Here is a 20,000-nt window from a genome sequence, read left to right on the forward strand (position 1 = left end):
ACATTAACTTTAGAAGCTGCAAACTAGACAGAGGGCTTTCTAACAGTAATAGCAAAATATATATTTTTTGCAAGGCTTTGTCTATAGTGACGCTTATATTCTTCTGGAATACCTGTGGAGATTAGGCCCCAGTCTAGCGCTGTCGAACAAATATGGCCGACAAGACAGAAAATCTATTTACTAAATTCTAACAACACGGTTTCCGCAGCTCTTGTCATCTTTGACAGGCTTATTGATGCGATCAAGAGGGTTGTCCGTACTAAGCCACAGGTCTCGTTTTGTACATGGCTATAGGTCGTGGTTATATGCTTCTAGGAGGTCGTTCTGTCTAGGTTCGGTTCATAGGTCAGATAATGACAATCCAAATGTTTGCATTGTCGGCGCTGGTCCGGCTGGTTTCTACACTGCACACCAGATACTCAAGGTAAATAACTCTAAACGCGACCGATTGTGAACGTTAAACATTAATGATCCTCTTAACTCTTGCCTTGCCACCCCCCCCCCCCCCCCCCCCCCTCCTCTCCCTAGAAATATGTGGATTTCTTTTTCAATCAATCCAGACCAGGCGCTCGTTTCTCGAAACACCCGAGAATTCTCGGGCCCGAAAACTTTATTTTTCATTTTTGCTAAAAAATTCGCATGTTTTCCTTCTGGAGAACCTCTTTCATGTTTTAAAAACAGTTTAAACGTCCTCTTGGTTCGTATTCCAAATGATTACGCTCAATAGGGCTATTTTCGAAATTTTTGCTAAAGCCAAAAGGTTACCCGAAAAGTCTCAGGTGACTGCGAGGTCCCGAGAACTTTCTTAATATTTTAGCCATGTGAACTTGGGGCCCGAGAAGTTCAGGAAAGATCAAAACCTATGAAACCAAAAAGAGGATTACCCTTCACATGAATCTTTGTGGTAAAATACGATGTTTGACGATATTTCAACACATTGAGATACCATAAATTTTAAAGAAATTAGCCAGCTTTTCAAATTTAAGCAGTAAAACGTTTACCGGCTCGAGAATTCTTGAGTGTTTCGGGAAACGGGCCCCAGGCCCAACTTAAAGCCAATCCAATCCAGATTAAAAAAGTACCCCCTCTTACCACCCTGCAAAATTGTGCCATGAAAGCTCTAAGTCAAATCTCTCTTAGTAAAGTTCAAATGTCTTATTATCCATGAGCCATATTCTAGGCATGTACACAAGGAGGGTGCTCAGGGTGCATGCGAACCCCCCTTCCATATGATAACTATGACTGCGCACCCCCACCCCCTCGGCAAATCCTGGGAACAGGCCTGTATTCATATGCAATATTCATGCAAATAAATCAAGTCAATTGTTTCATCTTCGTATGTATGCCTTTTCATTAAATACGGCTCATAGATGAAACAACGTTTGAACTTCCCCTTGATGACAAATTTCTTGTAAAGTTATTTGATGCTATTACTAACAGTTGCACAAGTCTGCCCATGTTGATGTCTATGAGCGATTACCAGTCCCCCATGGTCTAGCCAGATTTGGCATCGCACCAGATCACCCAGAAACAAAGGTAAAAAAAACAGACAGTGATTTAAAGGGGCCACCTAATTCTCCCAATTATGCATTTCTCTGGATCATCCCAAAAAGGTAAACAAAATATACAATAAACAACAGGAACCACTTTAGGTATCCTATGACTCATCACAACATTTCATCCAGAAGGGATTACAAAACAAATTATGTATTAAAGAGAACACATCGGCCCTACCCATGAGGCATTGCAAAATCTCATTCAAACCAAAACATGGCATTCTTATTATCACTTTGCCTTAGAACATTTTTAAAGGGGCATATTTTTAAGGACACTACCACAATTATTATTTATATTCAGAACTGTATCAACCAGTTCACCAGTACCGCTAAGTCTCCTCGATGCAGATTTGTGGGTAATGTACATGTCGGTCAAGACATCACCCTCAGTGAACTGCAGCAATCATATGATGCCGTTGTCATGGTGAGTTATGATAATTAAATGAACAGGGCCGTAGCAGGGGGGCACATGCCCCCCCCCAATGTTGAGGAAATTACCAGTAGGGGCGTGGCTGTGCCCCCCAATGTTTTCTTAATGATTATGTATCATGCCCCCTAATAATTAGAGGCCTGCTATTGGCTATGATGATGGCCATTTTTCTGATTATTACTGTGGGATTTTTCCACACAAAAAGGCGTCTATAGGTTTAAGTTTGTAATTGTCAGTCTTGCAATAATTGTCTTGTTTGACAGGCTTGATGCTTAATGTCCTGGCTAAAAAGGCTTGAAATACAGTAATTTGTTAAAAATGGCAAAATGTTTCATCTGGCCCTTTGAGTGCTCCTCATTGTCAACATATAAAGTTGTGATCAAGAAATAGACTTTCAGATTCCCCCTCTATCCAATATATGCTTATTAGCTTTATCTCCCATATGTAGCAACTCAATGAATGCAGCATGTTTTTCTAATAATGCTAGCACAGTTCACAAAATGGTACTCATATTAAAATTTAATGAATTTTAGAGTTATGGAGCGGAAGATGACAAGATTTTTGGAATCCCTGGAGAGGTTAGCTTCTGTCAGTTGAGAGAGAATAACAACAAATAACAAATAACAACACTGAAGTGTACCATTCCCTTTGTAGCATCACAATTTTGTACATGGCTTGCCCCTTTCAGTAGTTAAAGGTTTTTTTTTTAGAGAGGTGTAGAATACTGCCTTCTTACTGTAGGAGAGCAGTGATAACTTAGGTGCACAGGTTTCATTACTCAAATCAGAGCATTGAGTGATGGTGTCAGAAGTGGGATATAAAAGCAAACTGAAGATAGCTTCTGAGTTAACCTCAACAAAATGTTTTATCATAAGCCAGACCTTCCTCGGTCCTGGATGTACACAGAGTTCCCATACAAAACACAGGGTTTCCATACAAAACACAGGGTTCCATACAAAACACAGAGTTCCCATACAAAACACAGGGCTCCCATACAAAACACAGGGTTCCCATACAAAATACAGGGTTACCAAACTGATCATAGTTCTACACCAGCGTAAGGTCAAATTGGGATTTGGGGGTGTAAAAGAGCATAGGGTACGTTTGCCTGTGATACCATCTTTAGTAACAATTTTTGTAAACTGCAGGTAGCAGCCTATCTGTATCTAACATGAAGTAAGCTTTTCCTTGGAAACCTGATGATTTTCTTTTTATTTACAGGGTCTTTCTGGTGTATATGCCGCTAGGGCATTTGTTGGCTGGTACAATGGGCTGCCTGAAAATAGAAATGTGAGTAACTGGCAAGTTCATAGCCAATAAACTGTCTAAACCAATAAATGGCTTTCATGTTTTCACTGTCGCATCATAAACCTTTTTACTGGACACAGCAAGTGAAATGATTGGTCACGATGGTAGCAGAGCCAGCGCGGCCATAGGCCGCGCGCGGAGCTCCATAGGTATAGAAATATGGTATAACTATGCGACTTGGTTTTGTGGTCATCGCGGTACCCAGGTACCCTGTGGTGTCACTCGCCAGCCAGCCAGCCAGCCAGTCAGTCAGCCGCGCAACTCCCAGGCCTCACTCGGCCCCGTAATGGCGGCTAAATACAAGCACAGAGCAAGGGAAAAGTTCTTGTCATGCGTTGATTATTTCTTTTTGCCTCAAATTTTGTGACTTAAGGATAAAGTCAATTAGAGGAGATCTACTAACATTCAATCACGCCAAGATTTATGTAAGGATATGTCTGGTTTTTGCTAGTAAATTTAAGTAAGTAATAGTTCACATTAAAAAGCGAACAAAACCACAAAACAGCGACAAAATTCAAGGTGAGTTTCAGACGACGATTTCTTTTGTCTATTGAGGATATGACAGTTGTTGGGCTTTTTGTTGTCCTTTTTGTTTGCTTTGAGAATGAGCATAACACATTTTGTTTTGACATTCTTTGTTCTATCTTTATTCTTGATTCTGTTGAATTTCATAAAGGCTAACCAATATCGTGTTGCATTTGTCATATACTGGTAAAGAAGACTGTTCTTGTCTTTATATCCTGTGCTGTTAGTCCTAAGAAGATACATATCCTTAGAAGATACAGCAACTTTTTCAACTTACAAGAGAAATTTTCCTTACCGAGGATAAAAACAAAACAAAATTCAACCCCTGTTGCCAATATGTATTGTTATTGTCTGCATCTTACATCTCATGTGTTTATTATTATTTTTTCAAATATTTGTGGAAATTAGTCAGATTATAAATGTCTTGATAAAAAGATTGTTTTGAAAGAAATTTTACTCTTTTATGAACCAGGGACTACCTGAGGGCCAAGATGAATGCTAAAGACTGGAAGACATGAGAATTGAAAACCATGTCTTGAAAGACATGTATGAAAGACAGTACAGAGTTCTGATTCACTAGTCATTTGATAACCCCACACACATGGTCCCAGGAAAGGGTGGGGGATTAGACTTTAATAAAAGCCTGTTTCCAAGTTAAGAGTCAAAACAGTCAATACCACCACCCCTCTTGATATATTATGGTTAAAAAGTAATCTAAAACCCCACATTAACCCCTGACTTCCCCAGGACCATAAGGGAGGGGGCTCAAATGACTAGGGCATAACTATGTGATTCAGCAGTACACACTCAATAGGGTTTTTTTTTAGAACAAGATACTTATATTATATAAAACTAAAAACAAACTTTTGCTTTTTAAATAATAAATCTGTATCTGTATTAACCTAAAGATAATGGGAAAGGGGATATTTTAGGAAAGTACTGAATATAATTATCACATTATTGTTATTATATTTTCTTTTCAAACATTTAAAGAAGAGTCATATTTCTTCCTTTCCTTCTCCAAGTTGACTATTTTTATGCAATTGATGCTCTTTGCTATTTCCCCTCTACACCAAAAATAAATTAATAAACAGATTTGATTTTTAAATTAGAAATTTTCATTTAGTACTTTCACTTATATCTTCTTTTTAGGATTTCCTTTCCTTTTCCATTACATTTATTATAAAGGTTTAGATTTATTTCATTAGAATGGTTGGATCCAGGGTTTCTAAAAACACCAAAATATAATGCATTACTAGATGTATATTTGTAGATATTAATTCCCATGGGGATGGAAAATCACCACTTAAAATGGTACATTAAAACTTCAGTATTTTGCGTCTTATCTAAAATTGTGTCTGACACTATATTCTATCTTTGAAATCCTGTTTCATCCATTACTTGTTCTTTGCAAGGGCAAAGCTTGTCAGAATGTAGCTTTACAAATGTACATTAATGAAACTTTTATTGGAAAGGGTTTTTTAGGGCAAGATACTTAAACTTTATAACACTAGCAACAACCTTGTTCTTTTTCAATAATAGAATTCTGTTCACATAGCTTAATTCCCTTTATATCTCCTCCCCCGTCGACTATTTTTTAGTCAATTGATATTCTTTCCTTCCTCTCTACCCCAAACATAGATCAATGAAAGGGTTTGGTTTGAAATTAGAAGTTAGCATTTTAGCACTGTCAGTGATGCCTTAGTGGGGTGCACCAATATGTAATGCATGAAAGGAGATATATTTTTGGATTTTAATTTCCAGACATTTTTCTGAATATTCCAATGAAGGAGAGAATCGCCACTAAATCAATACATAAAAATTACAGTATGGCATCTACACAGTCTAAATATATTATTTCAAATCTGTGGAATGCTGTTACATCCATGACCTATTCTGCACAAGGGCAAAGCTTGTCGGAGTATTGTTTTGATTAAAAAAATATATTTATAAACTTCTATAATGGGACATAAGAATTTACCATTAGACTCTTGACAACTTTGACAGCCATATTCACACCAGGAATTGTGTTTGTTAACTTTGATGTACTGCATAATTTAAATTATTGAATAAGGCCTGGATCCATTTGGTTGGTACAATAAATAAATATCAGTAGAGAGCAGGATCCTAGATCCCCCAATAATACCTTTGATCAGTCAACACAAAAGGTGTTTATGCTGGCTCCGCTTTTAGGCAGTGCCTAAATCTATATTATAATTGTTTTTATGCGCAATTCCCAGACAAGAAGTGGATTTGAATTCTCAACGTCACAAAAGACTCACAAAAACAAATTTGGTTTAATTAATAATTGTGACATTGCACAGTGTAAAGAAATAATAATGGAGCCCTTAGGTCCCAGTACACTCAGTTGCTGACAAGCCAAGCATTCTTGTTAAAAAGTAATGTAGTCATGTGCTCAAAGTGCTGGGACTGTATTAGGGATTCACAACATGTGGGTTACAAAAAAGCAAGGATAAAATCTTGAACCCCAGCTTGTTCTCAGTCTAAGAACCTGTGAGTTGCATCACAGAGCTTCTTTTGTTTGGTAGAACGAAAGGTAGAATAAATTATGATGAAAACAGAGCCAAATATACAAAGGTGTCCTCTGGGAATTGTTGTTACACCAGAGTAAAGCTGTTCTGAGTCCCTGCTCTCCCTGTTTTATTCCCTCAATTCACTAGCTCCCTAAATTGTTTTTCCAGCTTGCACCAGATCTGAGCTCAGACACTGCTGTGGTCCTTGGCCATGGGAATGTAGCCTTGGATGTTGCTAGGATACTGTTGGCTCCAATCAAATTTTTAGAGGTGAGCTGTGACCCCTTAACACTGTACATCTACACCGACATTAAATTTCATCCTCAACATTGCTAAGAAAGCAGCCTGCAAAACTAGTGCTGTTTGTACACCATGTTAAGAGTGCAAGAAAGTAGTTTTCCTGGACAATTGAGTGAGGCATTTGCAGCAATGCTGGCCAATGTTTTTTTTTTTACTTTTGGCTTTAAGATTGATGATTGATTACAGTTGGAACCAGAACATTAGATAATTTTCCATTCGAAAATTCACGAGGGGAGGGCCAGTCAACACTCCTCTCCCCAAAGTCAGATGTTTTTTTATAAGTCTTTTCACCCCGAAGCCAAACATAAATCAATTCCAGGTCATACAGACCCAGAATAGCAGTGTAAACAATTTTGGAATCAATTTGGTTTCAGAAAAGACAGCATTTAGGAGAGCTGTGGTGATTCATTAGAAAATTATTTTTTCATCCAGGGAAAGCCAAACAAGAAAACATCATCATGAATCCACCTTTGCTTGCAAATATCCATAAGCAAAGCACTCAATTATGCCCCAATAGACTTCATGATGTCTTGAGACACTCTCCTAATATGCTCATAGCTGTATTTTTGATGAAAAATACAAGCAACCATCAACTTGTGCTTGCTTCAGCACAACGACGAGGGATTAAAAGTGGGTAGCGCAAAGCACTGTTGGAAAGTTTGGATACCGCTGACTAGGTGCAGCTGTGTTTGACTTTGACAGGCTGTATAAAACTCAGAATAGGGGGGGAGGTATCTGTTTTCAGTCTGTTTTTTGTAAATTCAGCTCCAAAAAAGCCAGGAGTCAATGGGTTAACTAATAGATGAGACAGGTTGTTATTGTTAAGCTGCTCTTTATTGATTGCATTCACAAATGTTGCAAAAATTAACTTCCACAGAAAACTGACATTTGTGAGCATGCTCTTGATGCCTTGCGTAAGAGTCAAGTAAAGAAAGTCTACCTTGTTGGCAGAAGAGGCCCACTCCAGGTATGGAACCTACCATATCTTTTATTCCAATGTTTTTCCTTTTGCTAAAATATTCTGCTATCTGTTTTGTGTATGTTAAACCGATCCTATTAAAATTTCCTCTTGTATATTAGTTTTATTATTTTTACAACACAATTTCTTGGGGGTCATTTCAGGGACTGCCCGGGATTGTTTCATGTCCCGGGATCAGTTTTAGGGATTTCTTTTTTCATCGGTTGCCCATGTCAAGGCTACTTACAAATAGCCTGTTAGCTACACTCCTGTGCAGAGCTTTTATGTTGCTAGCAAAGTAAAGAGAGACACATAAAGCCCCCTGCAGGAGGGTACCTGCAAGCCGGCTCTCCGGAGTTTCGGGATTCCTGAAACTGCCATTAACTTTTTATTCTTTTTGCACTTTTTATCCCTTTTGCACCTGTTACAATCATTTGTACAAAAGCCCCCCTCTCAAGTACGACAAATCCAAACTGGAATAGTCCTTTGTGGGAGCGTCTCCTCTGTCACTCTCCAAGTTATATCAGTCACTCTGAACAGACGGAAAAACCTGGAAAACGTGCAAGACTCATCGTCTATGCGTCTGAACTCCCCTTATTGTCACTCCCAATATTATTTATTACAAGCGCTCCATCCTCCTACTTTACCTCCTCTGAATGGCCACTTTCACTTTCTGGCACTACGTTCCTAGCGTTCACCACAGTCTTTCGTGCAAAGGCAATGGCTTCAACTTTATTGCCCTTCAACATCCCTTCTAGCAGTATAGATCAAGGACCGACACATTTAGCATATTGAGCTTGCCCCCTCTATTTGGGTGTACCCAGTCATTGTTGTCATACTTTTCAAGCTTTCTTCGTCTCTCATCCCGTGGGGGTGGTGGTGGTGGTGGGGGGGGGGGGGCGGAGGGATGTGGCATCCCCCTGTCCTGGGACTTTAGATAAAAATGGTGATAAAGAAAAAAAATCAGCTAACCCTCTGCCATTTTAGTGACTCATCAGAGTCACCGGAGGAAATTGGACCATATTGTCCATGCCCCTTCTGCAGCATTTCTCTGACGATGAGTTTGAGAATATGCTGCTAATTAATTATACATGTTAATTGCACAACCGCCAGTTACTAGTTGACTCCTAAAGTGACACAACCGTGCAGATTAATGAGTTCCATGTTGAGGTTTATGTGATAGAGCAAAGAAATATTCCATACAAAATATTTGTTGAAAATATCAATAGGACCCTCCCCTAAGAGATGTGGAAAAAAATTAGAACCCTCCCTTTAAACAAAAGAAAAAAAATTGGACCCTCCCCCCCCCCCCCCCCCCCCCAAAATAAGAGCTCTCCCCCCAACCGCTAAATAATGACACGTCCCTAACTAATTATCACCTACAGGTCGCCTTTACTGTAAAGGAGTTGCGCGAGATGACGAAGCTTGCGGGAGTGAGGGCAGTGTTTTCCCCTGGTGATGTGGCTCCTATAAAGGATTTATTACCAAGTACGTTAATTATTCAAAGTTTATACTTTAGTTATAATAACACTACCCCAAAACTCAGAAAATAGTAGTTTCCGAATAAACCCACTGAAAAGCCGGCTACCAGTTTAAGAGGATAACTACAAAAAATCAATACATTTCCAAACCTTGGCTAAGAGAAGAAAATGAAATAATTGCTTTAATTAAGAATATTATATAACTTTTTTTTAGAAACTCTCAAAGTCGCACCATTTTACTACCGGTTAATTACGCAACAATCTTCGATGATTTTTAACGGAAAACGCGAAATATATTTCGAAATTGTGAAAGCAGTGTGTCTATTTGAAGTTTCTGTGTGGATATGATTGATAATTTAGAGCACCCATACTATACCTACCCATACTATAACAACAACCTTTTTCTGCAGCAATTGCAAGGCCAAGAAAACGACTAACAGAGCTTATGGTGAAGACAGCTTTGTAAGAATAATTATATGGAATTCGTAGTTTGTATTGCTTTATTTTAAAATCTTCTTAGAGTGCAGTATTTTACCCTTAAAGCCTTATGCAAACAGTGCATACTAGGAATCAAAGAAAATACACAGCATTGTTGGCCATTGTTAGCAATGAGGTGTTGTCAGTAGAACGTGTGCTACAAATAGCAGTAGATTTGCAGGCTGCTTTCTTAGCAATGTTGGGGATTAAGTTCTATAATGGTGGTGTAGATGTACAGTGCTAAGTGTACAGTTTTATATTTTAATTAGGGGCCGAAATATGCAGAACCATACTGTTGTTGTTGGTGAAAATGATCATAAAAACCGTGTGCTCAAGTTAACACAATAATGTGTTATTTCTATCAGCACATGTCAATCTTAAAAAGCGTGTCTTGTTTTATCTATAACCTATCCCATTGAAGGGCTATTTTGTTTCAAAGTAGCCACATGCAAAGTTTGGCTACTTCCTGTGCTTTTAGAGTAAAGACAAAATGAAAAACTTTTAATGCGAGGTTATATTCCCACATGTATGTCAAATTTAACGAAGCTTCATCCTTTGTATCATTTTTTGCTGTTGCCATCCACATTGCTATGTTAGGTGTTTACTCCACCTCGCTGTTACTCCCTAAGGTAAACCACTCCAAGAGATCTAACTAATTACCCATTTGTTTATCTAACACGATCAAACAGAGACAAATCCACTCCCCAGGAGCAGGAGAGACAAGCAGCAGCCACGAGGGAGTGGGAGGTGAAGTTCCTTCGCAGTCCAGTAGAGGTGCTTCCGACCCCTGATGGGACGGGCGTGGCTGGTATTCGGCTTCAGGTCAACAAGCTTGTAGAGGTATGGTATGATTTTCAAGATCTTTTTGTTTACACAAAAAAGGGATGTTTGACATCAGTGCCTGCATTGCATGTGCATGTACTCTAATCTCTCCAACTCTTTTAGTCCAATCAAAACTTGAGTTTTACTAGCATTGTTGTGTAATTTGTGGTCATCATATTTTGACTTTGATCACTTTGTCCAGGTTTCGAGGCAACACCACTTTGCTCTTTATATCACCTAAAGCAAGCATGCAGCATAAGCATCTAAGGGCAGGTTTTTTCTCTATCATTTTGGAATGGGAATGGTTGGTAGAGAATGTTCAGAATGGCATTCAAGTCATTCTACTACAGGTAGCAGAATAGACGGAATGGCCTTCATTCCATTCCGGAATGGGAACATGGGATGAACGAACGCCCGCTTTTTCTATTCTAATCATTCTCATTCCCAAATCACGAGTAAAAAAACGCGCCCTAATTCGAACCATTCTATTATTTGCTTTTCTTTACTACCCTGACCCTGTTCTGCTTTCTCTGTAGGAAGCTGATGGTAGTGTAAAAGCGTCTAAATCTAATATTGAGTTAAGCTATTCTCTTCACTACCTTGACTGCTTTTGCTATAGGGAGCTAACGGTAGTGTACAAGCATCTAAGTCTAGTATTGAGTTCTATGCTTTTCTCCCTACTACCTTGTTCTGCTTTTGCTGTAGGGAGCTAACGGTAGTGTACAAGCATCTAAGTCTAGTATTGAGTTCTATGCTTTTCTCCCTACTACCTTGTTCTGCTTTTGCTGTAGTGAGCTAACGGTATTATACAAGCATCTAAGTCTAGTATTGAGTTCTATGCTTTCCTCCCTACTACCTTGTTCTGCTTTTGCTGTAGTGAGCTAACGGTAGTGTACAAGCATCTAAGTCTAGTATTGAGTTCTATGCTTTTCTCCCTACTACCTTGTTCTGCTTTTGCTGTAGTGAGCTAACGGTAGTGTACAAGCATCTAAGTCTAGTATTGAGTTCTATGCTTTTCTCCCTACTACCTTGTTCTGCTTTTGCTGTAGGGAGCTAACGGTAGTGTACAAGCATCTAAGTCTAGTATTGAGTTCTATGCTTTTCTCCCTACTACCTCGTTCTGCTTTTGCTGTAGGGATCTAAAGGTAGTGTACAAGCATCTAAGTCTAGTATTTAGTCCTATGCTTTTCCTACTACTACCTTGTTCTGCTTTTGCTGTAGGGAGCTAACGGTAGTGTACAAGCATCTAAGTCTAGTATTGAGTTCTATGCTTTTCTCCCTACTACCTTGTTCTGCTTTTGCTGTAGGGAGCTAACGGTAGTGTGCGAGCAGTAGGTACAGACGTCACTGAAGACATCTCGTGTGGGATTGTGTTGCGCAGCATTGGGTATAAGAGCCTGCCAATAGACGAGTCTACCCCATTTGATCACAAACGAGGGGTCATCCCAACCAATAAAGGGCGCGTGATCAGTCTAACAGGTATAATTTGGTTGCGCCCTGTTTGTAAGTTTTACACTTTTATAGAGTTGTTTCCTCCTGAAATAGTGTATAACCCTGAGCTTTAGTCTTTCAAATAACACATAAAATACCAACATGAATAATCTATTATTAGTTTACTACAGCAGAAACTAGATTTTACGATACTGTTCAAAATAATAACCCTCTTTTCTTCCAATGCATTGTCCATATCCCACTGTAGAAAAAAAACACCTAATTCACAAATGATGGGAGAAGGGTAGAATGTGTTTCTTTTAACGCGCGACTATGTTTCTTATGAAAATAAACCACTTCTTTATGCAACGCGTCATCTGTGATTGTTTTTTTTTTTAAGGGAAGTTATCACTTGCGCTGTTGGGGGCGTGTGGCTTGGATTATAAAGTGGATTGTGTCTGTCAACAGGGTCTTTGTTAGTATAATGCCCAAATGCTTTCCGAGGAGATAGAGTTATTTTTCTCGCCTCTCCGAGGCTCATGATGCTCGTAATGATGAGGCTCGTGATATGTGATTCACTGTACTGTCATCTTTCAGTGCCCTTCCCCCCATTGTGTCTTTCAATGCCCTTTAGGCTTATTCTAACATTTGCCGATCTTGATATTATTGACAGGTGACGCCATTGTCCCTGGTCTGTACTGTAGTGGATGGGTGGGGCACGGCCCTGTGGGTGTCATAGCAACGACAATGAATGATGCTTATGCTACGGGCCAGACAGTGGTGGAGGACATCAACTCAGGTAAGACAGTGCATCACATTGTTTTCATGCAATGAAAGTTTGGCCATGGCAACCTCAAAGAGTAAGACAAAGGTAAGACAGTGTGTCCAATTGTTGTCATGACAACAAATTGTTGCCATGGCAACCTCAACACACATGCTTAGACGTATTTACTCTTTTGAGGTTTATTTGAAAACATTTAGAGTAACCTCAAGTTTGGTAAGATTTTAAGACAATTTGCCGTAGCCCCGACCTTTTGAGAGTTGGGGCACCTTGGTAGTTAGGCGCATGCAAAACCTGCATGCAAAAGAAATGTGGATTGGAACTGTTTGAGGCCTTCTCAACCACTTGAATGAACAACAAAGAAAATGAGTTTTCACTGTGTAAACATATTAAAAGGTATAAAATATTCCTTGTTCCTAAACGAATGTGAAATTTCCCGGTCTTATTCAAACAAAAAGCTTACATTTTATATTTCCACCTTAAAACACTTGAACCTCTCTGTGATCCTATTGTATGAGACCAGTCCTCCTTCCCTCTCCTACAGTCACACCCAAACCCCTACTAGGCGTCTCTCAGAAAGGGGAATTTACACCTCCAGCACTGGCTGGCTGATATATTAGACACTTATGACTCCCATTATCCCCTACTAGGCGTCTCTTAGAAAGGGGAATTTACACCTCCAGCACTGGCTGGCTGATATATTAGACACTTATGATTCCCATTATCCCCTACTAGGCGTCTCTTAGAAAGGGGAATTTACACCTCCAGCACTGGCTGGCTGATATGTTAGACACTTATGACTCCCATTATCCCCTACTAGGCGTCTCTTAGAAAGAGGAATTTACACCTCCAGCACTGGCTGGCTGATATATTAGACACTTATGACTCCCATTATCCCCTACTAGGCGTCTCTTAGAAAGGGGAATTTACACCTCCATCACTGGCTGGCTGATATATTAGACACTTATGACTCCCATTATCCCCTACTAGGCGTCTCTTAGAAAGGGGAATTTACACCTCCAGCACTGGCTGGCTGATATGTTAGACACTTATGACTCCCATTATCCCCTACTAGGCGTCTCTTAGAAAGGGGAATTTACACCTCCAGCACTGGCTGGCTGATATATTGGACACTTATGACTCCCATTATCCCCTACTAGGCGTCTCTTAGAAAGGGGAATTTACACCTCCATCACTGGCTGGCTGATATATTGGACACTTATGACTCCCATTATCCCCTACTAGGCGTCTCTTAGAAAGGGGAATTTACACCTCCAGCACTGGCTGGCTGATATATTAGACACTTATGACCCCCATTATCCCCTACTAGGCGTCTCTTAGAAAGGGGAATTTACACCTCCATCACTGGCTGGCTGATATATTGGACACTTATGATTCCCATTATCCCCTACTAGGCGTCTCTTAGAAAGGGGAATTTACACCTCCAGCACTGGCTGGCTGATATATTAGACACTTATGATTCCCATTATCCCCTACTAGGCGTCTCTTAGAAAGGGGAATTTACACCTCCAGCACTGGCTGGCTGATATATTAGACACTTATGACTCCCATTATCCCCTACTAGGCGTCTCTTAGAAAGGGGAATTTACACCTCCAGCACTGGCTGGCTGATATATTAGACACTTATGATTCCCATTATCCCCTACTAGGCGTCTCTTAGAAAGGGGAATTTACACCTCCAGCACTGGCTGGCTGATATGTTAGACACTTATGACTCCCATTATCCCCTACTAGGCGTCTCTTAGAAAGGGGAATTTACACCTCCATCACTGGCTGGCTGATATATTGGACACTTATGATTCCCATTATCCCCTACTAGGCGTCTCTTAGAAAGGGGAATTTACACCTCCAGCACTGGCTGGCTGATATATTGGACACTTATGACTCCCATTATCCCCTACTAGGCGTCTCTTAGAAAGGGGAATTTACACCTCCAGCACTGGCTGGCTGATATATTAGACACTTATGATTCCCATTATCCCCTACTAGGCGTCTCTTAGAAAGGGGAATTTACACCTCCAGCACTGGCTGGCTGATATGTTAGACACTTATGACTCCCATTATCCCCTACTAGGCGTCTCTTAGAAAGGGGAATTTACACCTCCATCACTGGCTGGCTGATATATTGGACACTTATGATTCCCATTATCCCCTACTAGGCGTCTCTTAGAAAGGGGAATTTACACCTCCATCACTGGCTGGCTGATATATTGGACACTTATGACTCCCATTATCCCCTACTAGGCGTCTCTTAGAAAGGGGAATTTACACCTCCAGCACTGGCTGGCTGATATGTTAGACACTTATGACTCCCATTATCCCCTACTAGGCGTCTCTTAGAAAGGGGAATTTACACCTCCATCACTGGCTGGCTGATATATTGGACACTTATGACTCCCATTATCCCCTACTAGGCGTCTCTTAGAAAGGGGAATTTACACCTCCATCACTGGCTGGCTGATATATTGGACACTTATGATTCCCATTATCCCCTACTAGGCGTCTCTTAGAAAGGGGAATTTACACCTCCAGCACTGGCTGGCTGATATATTAGACACTTATGACTCCCATTATCCCCTACTAGGCGTCTCTTAGAAAGGGGAATTTACACCTCCATCACTGGCTGGCTGATATATTGGACACTTATGATTCCCATTATCCCCTACTAGGCGTTTCTTAGAAAGGGGAATTTACACCTCCAGCACTGGCTGGCTGATATATTAGACACTTATGACTCCCATTATCCCCTACTAGGCGTCTCTTAGAAAGGGGAATTTACACCTCCAGCACTGGCTGGCTGATATATTGGACACTTATGACTCCCATTATCCCCTACTAGGCGTCTCTTAGAAAGGGGAATTTACACCTCCATCACTGGCTGGCTGATATATTGGACACTTATGACTCCCATTATCCCCTACTAGGCGTCTCTTAGAAAGGGGAATTTACACCTCCAGCACTGGCTGGCTGATATATTAGACACTTATGACTCCCATTATCCCCTACTAGGCGTCTCTTAGAAAGGGGAATTTACACCTCCATCACTGGCTGGCTGATATATTGGACACTTATGATTCCCATTATCCCCTACTAGGCGTCTCTTAGAAAGGGGAATTTACACCTCCAGCACTGGCTGGCTGATATATTAGACACTTATGATTCCCATTATCCCCTACTAGGCGTCTCTTAGAAAGGGGAATTTACACCTCCAGCACTGGCTGGCTGATATATTAGACACTTATGACTCCCATTATCCCCTACTAGGCGTCTCTTAGAAAGGGGAATTTACACCTCCAGCACTGGCTGGCTGATATATTAGACACTTATGATTCCCATTATCCCCTACTAGGCGTCTCTTAGAAAGGGGAATTTACACCTCCAGCACTGGCTGGCTGATATGTTAGACACTTATGACTCCCATTATCCCCTACTAGGCGTCTCTTAGAAAGGGGAATTTACACCTCCATCACTGGCTGGCTGATATATTGGACACTTATGATTCCCATTATCCCCTACTAGGCGTCTCTTAGAAAGGGGAATTTACACCTCCAGCACTGGCTGGCTGATATATTGGACACTTATGACTCCCATTATCCCCTACTAGGCGTCTCTTAGAAAGGGGAATTTACACCTCCAGCACTGGCTGGCTGATATATTAGACACTTATGATTCCCATTATCCCCTACTAGGCGTCTCTTAGAAAGGGGAATTTACACCTCCAGCACTGGCTGGCTGATATGTTAGACACTTATGACTCCCATTATCCCCTACTAGGCGTCTCTTAGAAAGGGGAATTTACACCTCCATCACTGGCTGGCTGATATATTGGACACTTATGATTCCCATTATCCCCTACTAGGCGTCTCTTAGAAAGGGGAATTTACACCTCCATCACTGGCTGGCTGATATATTGGACACTTATGACTCCCATTATCCCCTACTAGGCGTCTCTTAGAAAGGGGAATTTACACCTCCAGCACTGGCTGGCTGATATGTTAGACACTTATGACTCCCATTATCCCCTACTAGGCGTCTCTTAGAAAGGGGAATTTACACCTCCATCACTGGCTGGCTGATATATTGGACACTTATGACTCCCATTATCCCCTACTAGGCGTCTCTTAGAAAGGGGAATTTACACCTCCATCACTGGCTGGCTGATATATTGGACACTTATGATTCCCATTATCCCCTACTAGGCGTCTCTTAGAAAGGGGAATTTACACCTCCAGCACTGGCTGGCTGATATATTAGACACTTATGACTCCCATTATCCCCTACTAGGCGTCTCTTAGAAAGGGGAATTTACACCTCCATCACTGGCTGGCTGATATATTGGACACTTATGATTCCCATTATCCCCTACTAGGCGTTTCTTAGAAAGGGGAATTTACACCTCCAGCACTGGCTGGCTGATATATTAGACACTTATGACTCCCATTATCCCCTACTAGGCGTCTCTTAGAAAGGGGAATTTACACCTCCAGCACTGGCTGGCTGATATATTGGACACTTATGACTCCCATTATCCCCTACTAGGCGTCTCTTAGAAAGGGGAATTTACACCTCCAGCACTGGCTGGCTGATATATTAGACACTTATGATTCCCATTATCCCAACCCTGTGTGCTGACCTAACTGTGTGTGTTTCCAGGACTGTTAAAGGCAGAGTCCAGTAAAAAGGGCTTTCTTTCAGTACAAACTCTTCTTAGTAGTCGAGGTATGTAAGGGATAATTAATGTCATGCATAGACATTTGCGCGTTATCTTTTGTGGGTGCATTTCCGGTCCAAATTCCCAATGGACGCGTTTAAAGAGGAATTGTCACCAGTTTACTTAAGGTTGATTACGTAAAAATCTCCGATGATTTTTGACGGAAAACGCGGAAAATATGTAAAAAAAATATAAAAGAAGTGTGTCTATTGAAAATTTCTTTGAAGATGTGACTGATTATTTAGAGGGGATGGCCTGTTTAATAGTGCGGATTCTAATAGATTCTTTTGTCTCTTGTCGATTGAGGTTTTCGTCGGCCCTCCGGAAGAAAACTGGCGACAATGCCCTTTTAAGGATACCCACTTTTTGGGCTTTATCAGGGGTTCGTTCACGAAACACCCGAGAATTATCGGGCCCGAAAACGTTTTATTCCTTAAATTTGAAAAGCTGGTTAATTCCTTTAACATTTATGGCATCCAAGTGTGTTGAAATATCGTCAAACATCTTCTATTATCTGTTGTAATTATGTAGTTTTTGAAAGGGTCCGCAGTAAATGGCCATGCTGTTGTGGCTACCCCGCCTATTGTGGCGAAGCTGATAAAATAAAATAAAATTACCATAAAGATTCATGTGAAGGATGAAGTTCCCAGGACCTCGCAGTTACCCGAGACTTGTCGGGTAAACTTTTGGCTTTAGCAAAACTTCGAAAATAGTCCTATTGAGCGTAATCATTTAGAATACGAACCAAGAGGGAGTTCAAAGTGTTCTAAAACATGAAAGCGGTTCTCCAAAAGGAAAACATGCGAAATTTTGAGCCAAAGTGCAAAATAGAGTTTTCGGGCCCGTGAATTCTCGGGTGTTTCGAGAAACGAGCGCCAGCCCTTTCCTCTCTTTTCATTGTTGAACTCACTCAGTTTACCATACATCTTCGGGAACACAGGGCATTGAAGCCAGCGTAACGGGGCCCAAGAACGAGGCTACGGTGGGGCATGAGAGAAGAGAAAGTAAAGAGAAGACGTCTTGTCGCCCCTTTCCCTTCTTCTTCCTCTACTCCCAACATTTCCTATTGTTGGTATCACAATACTGTAGATGGGTGTCATGAAGCACAAACGATTTTTCTCATCGAGCTATTGTAATGTTTGATTCCCATTCTCTCTTTCCAGGCGTCCGGACGGTATCGTTCACTCAGTGGGAAAGGATTGACCAATTAGAGATAAAACGCGGGGAATCTAAGGGAAAGCCCCGCGAAAAGATCGTCTCTGTAGAAGAAATGATGGGCATCGCGGGCTCATGACATAGACCGCCCGTCAGTGGATGAATATGGACCAATCCCGTCGTAGCAATAGTTTCGGGTTCCCTGTGGGTTTTGATATGGTGTCACTCTGAAGCCCTTGTTTTCTATGGGCTGGATCTCCCCAGTCCCCCTTGCCTTGTTGCCAACCACAGGAATCCCAAACAGGGACCAGGCCGTGACACAGTATATAGTGTATTATATTTGAAACGTGACGGATCCTTTTGGATGTTGCAAGAAAGTTTAAACAGACACAGGTAACCCATAGCAGATTTTGTGTAGCATTTCGTAATGCGTTATTTTTTTTCGTTCTTTCTTTCTTTTATATCTTTACATTTATCGGAAGTCATTTTGATTGCAATTTTCTTTAAGAGTTTTGTGAGACCTTAATGAAAGAAACATTTTGGTAATGGTTGTCATGTAGGGAAACATCGAATTTCTGATCTTATTGGCAGAGCAAAAAAATGGCATGAAATTTTTCAATTCTCAAGATATAAGCTCCAGATTCCGCATACAAGGAGTTCCTCTGACCAAAAGCTTAATTCCAAATTTTAAAGAAATTTAGAAGATATGAAATTTAGATATGAGCGAGCAAAGTTGGCTTAATTTCTGATCAGAGCCCGACTTCTCCCTAAAAACAAGGAGAATTCATACTTTGAACATTTTAAAATTGTACTTCAAGCCTCATATCTCGAGGACGGATGCATAAGAAAACAACACATTTTGATATGTTGGTTTAAATAACATAAGGAACCTCTATGCAAAAATTCAAGCTTACCGACGTTAACCAGACCTTATTTTAGGGAAACTTGCCATTTTTTTGCTCTGCCGATCTTATTTAAGATTCAAGGTGGCCCGCGTTTATTCAAAAGGTCCATTTTGCAATCATCCATCTTCAAAGCGCTCCCGTACGATCATTCATACATTTTCGCAATCTCTCTAATTCTTTTCTATAAAAATAAATACCGTAAATTCTGAGCTCATTATAATGCTAGGTTAAATCAAAACGGTTGCAGAATAATTGAGATTGAGCGAAGGTTGAAAAAAAAGCGACCGTCATACAAAACAAAATGTAAGACCGCTTTAAAATAGTTTTAATAAATAAATTGGGTTTCAGGGATCATGACTATGAAATATAACGATATTACGTTAAATCTATCTTGCTATGAATTGACTATAACAACACATGCATACCGGGATATGGGTAAATGCGTGCTCACGCGTGACATCGCCTGCATGTTACTTAGTTTATAGCGACCCAGAGACATTGTAGCGCGCGCGAAATCTTGTAACAGCGACAAAGAAATGTTTCTCGGATAGATGAGAAACTTTTCATGTCGCGCTCTACAAAATTTCTCGGGCACTTCATGTTTT

The 20,000-nt window shown here is 40.6% G+C and overlaps 1 protein-coding gene across 2 annotated transcripts; it reads left to right on the forward strand.

Moving 5' to 3' along the window:
* The first annotated feature begins 117 nt into the window (after positions 1-117).
* On the forward strand, positions 118-19,777 carry LOC5516900 (NADPH:adrenodoxin oxidoreductase, mitochondrial). 2 transcript variants are annotated; one of them, XM_048719782.1, is made up of 15 exons: positions 118-424; positions 1,441-1,536; positions 1,858-1,980; positions 2,520-2,564; positions 3,208-3,276; positions 6,522-6,623; positions 7,531-7,620; positions 8,997-9,099; positions 9,503-9,554; positions 10,259-10,409; positions 11,699-11,870; positions 12,223-12,297; positions 12,496-12,621; positions 17,278-17,343; positions 18,499-19,777. In XM_048719782.1, exons 1-15 carry the CDS (start codon positions 236-238, stop codon positions 18,627-18,629), a joined length of 1,590 nt encoding a protein of 529 aa, XP_048575739.1. In that variant the 5' UTR covers positions 118-235; the 3' UTR covers positions 18,630-19,777. The 2 variants fall into 2 exon arrangements, with proteins under 2 accessions (XP_048575739.1, XP_048575740.1); XM_048719783.1 differs by lacking the exon at positions 12,223-12,297 and having other exon boundaries at positions 119-424.
* Positions 19,778-20,000: the final 223 nt, after the last annotated feature.

This window comes from Nematostella vectensis, chromosome 12 (assembly GCF_932526225.1).
Source record: "Nematostella vectensis chromosome 12, jaNemVect1.1, whole genome shotgun sequence".
In the NCBI taxonomy this organism is placed as follows: Eukaryota; Metazoa; Cnidaria; class Anthozoa; order Actiniaria; family Edwardsiidae; genus Nematostella; species Nematostella vectensis.

Bases quoted from the DNA above. Each gene is read 5' to 3' on its own strand.
- LOC5516900 (XM_048719782.1), top strand. From the start codon at position 236: ATGCGATCAAGAGGGTTGTCCGTACTAAGCCACAGGTCTCGTTTTGTA. The intron at 6,624-7,530 runs GTGAGCTGTGAC...TAACTTCCACAG, and splicing joins CTCCAATCAAATTTTTAGAG to AAAACTGACATTTGTGAGCA. The intron at 10,410-11,698 runs GTATGGTATGAT...CTTTTGCTGTAG, and splicing joins AGGTCAACAAGCTTGTAGAG to GGAGCTAACGGTAGTGTGCG.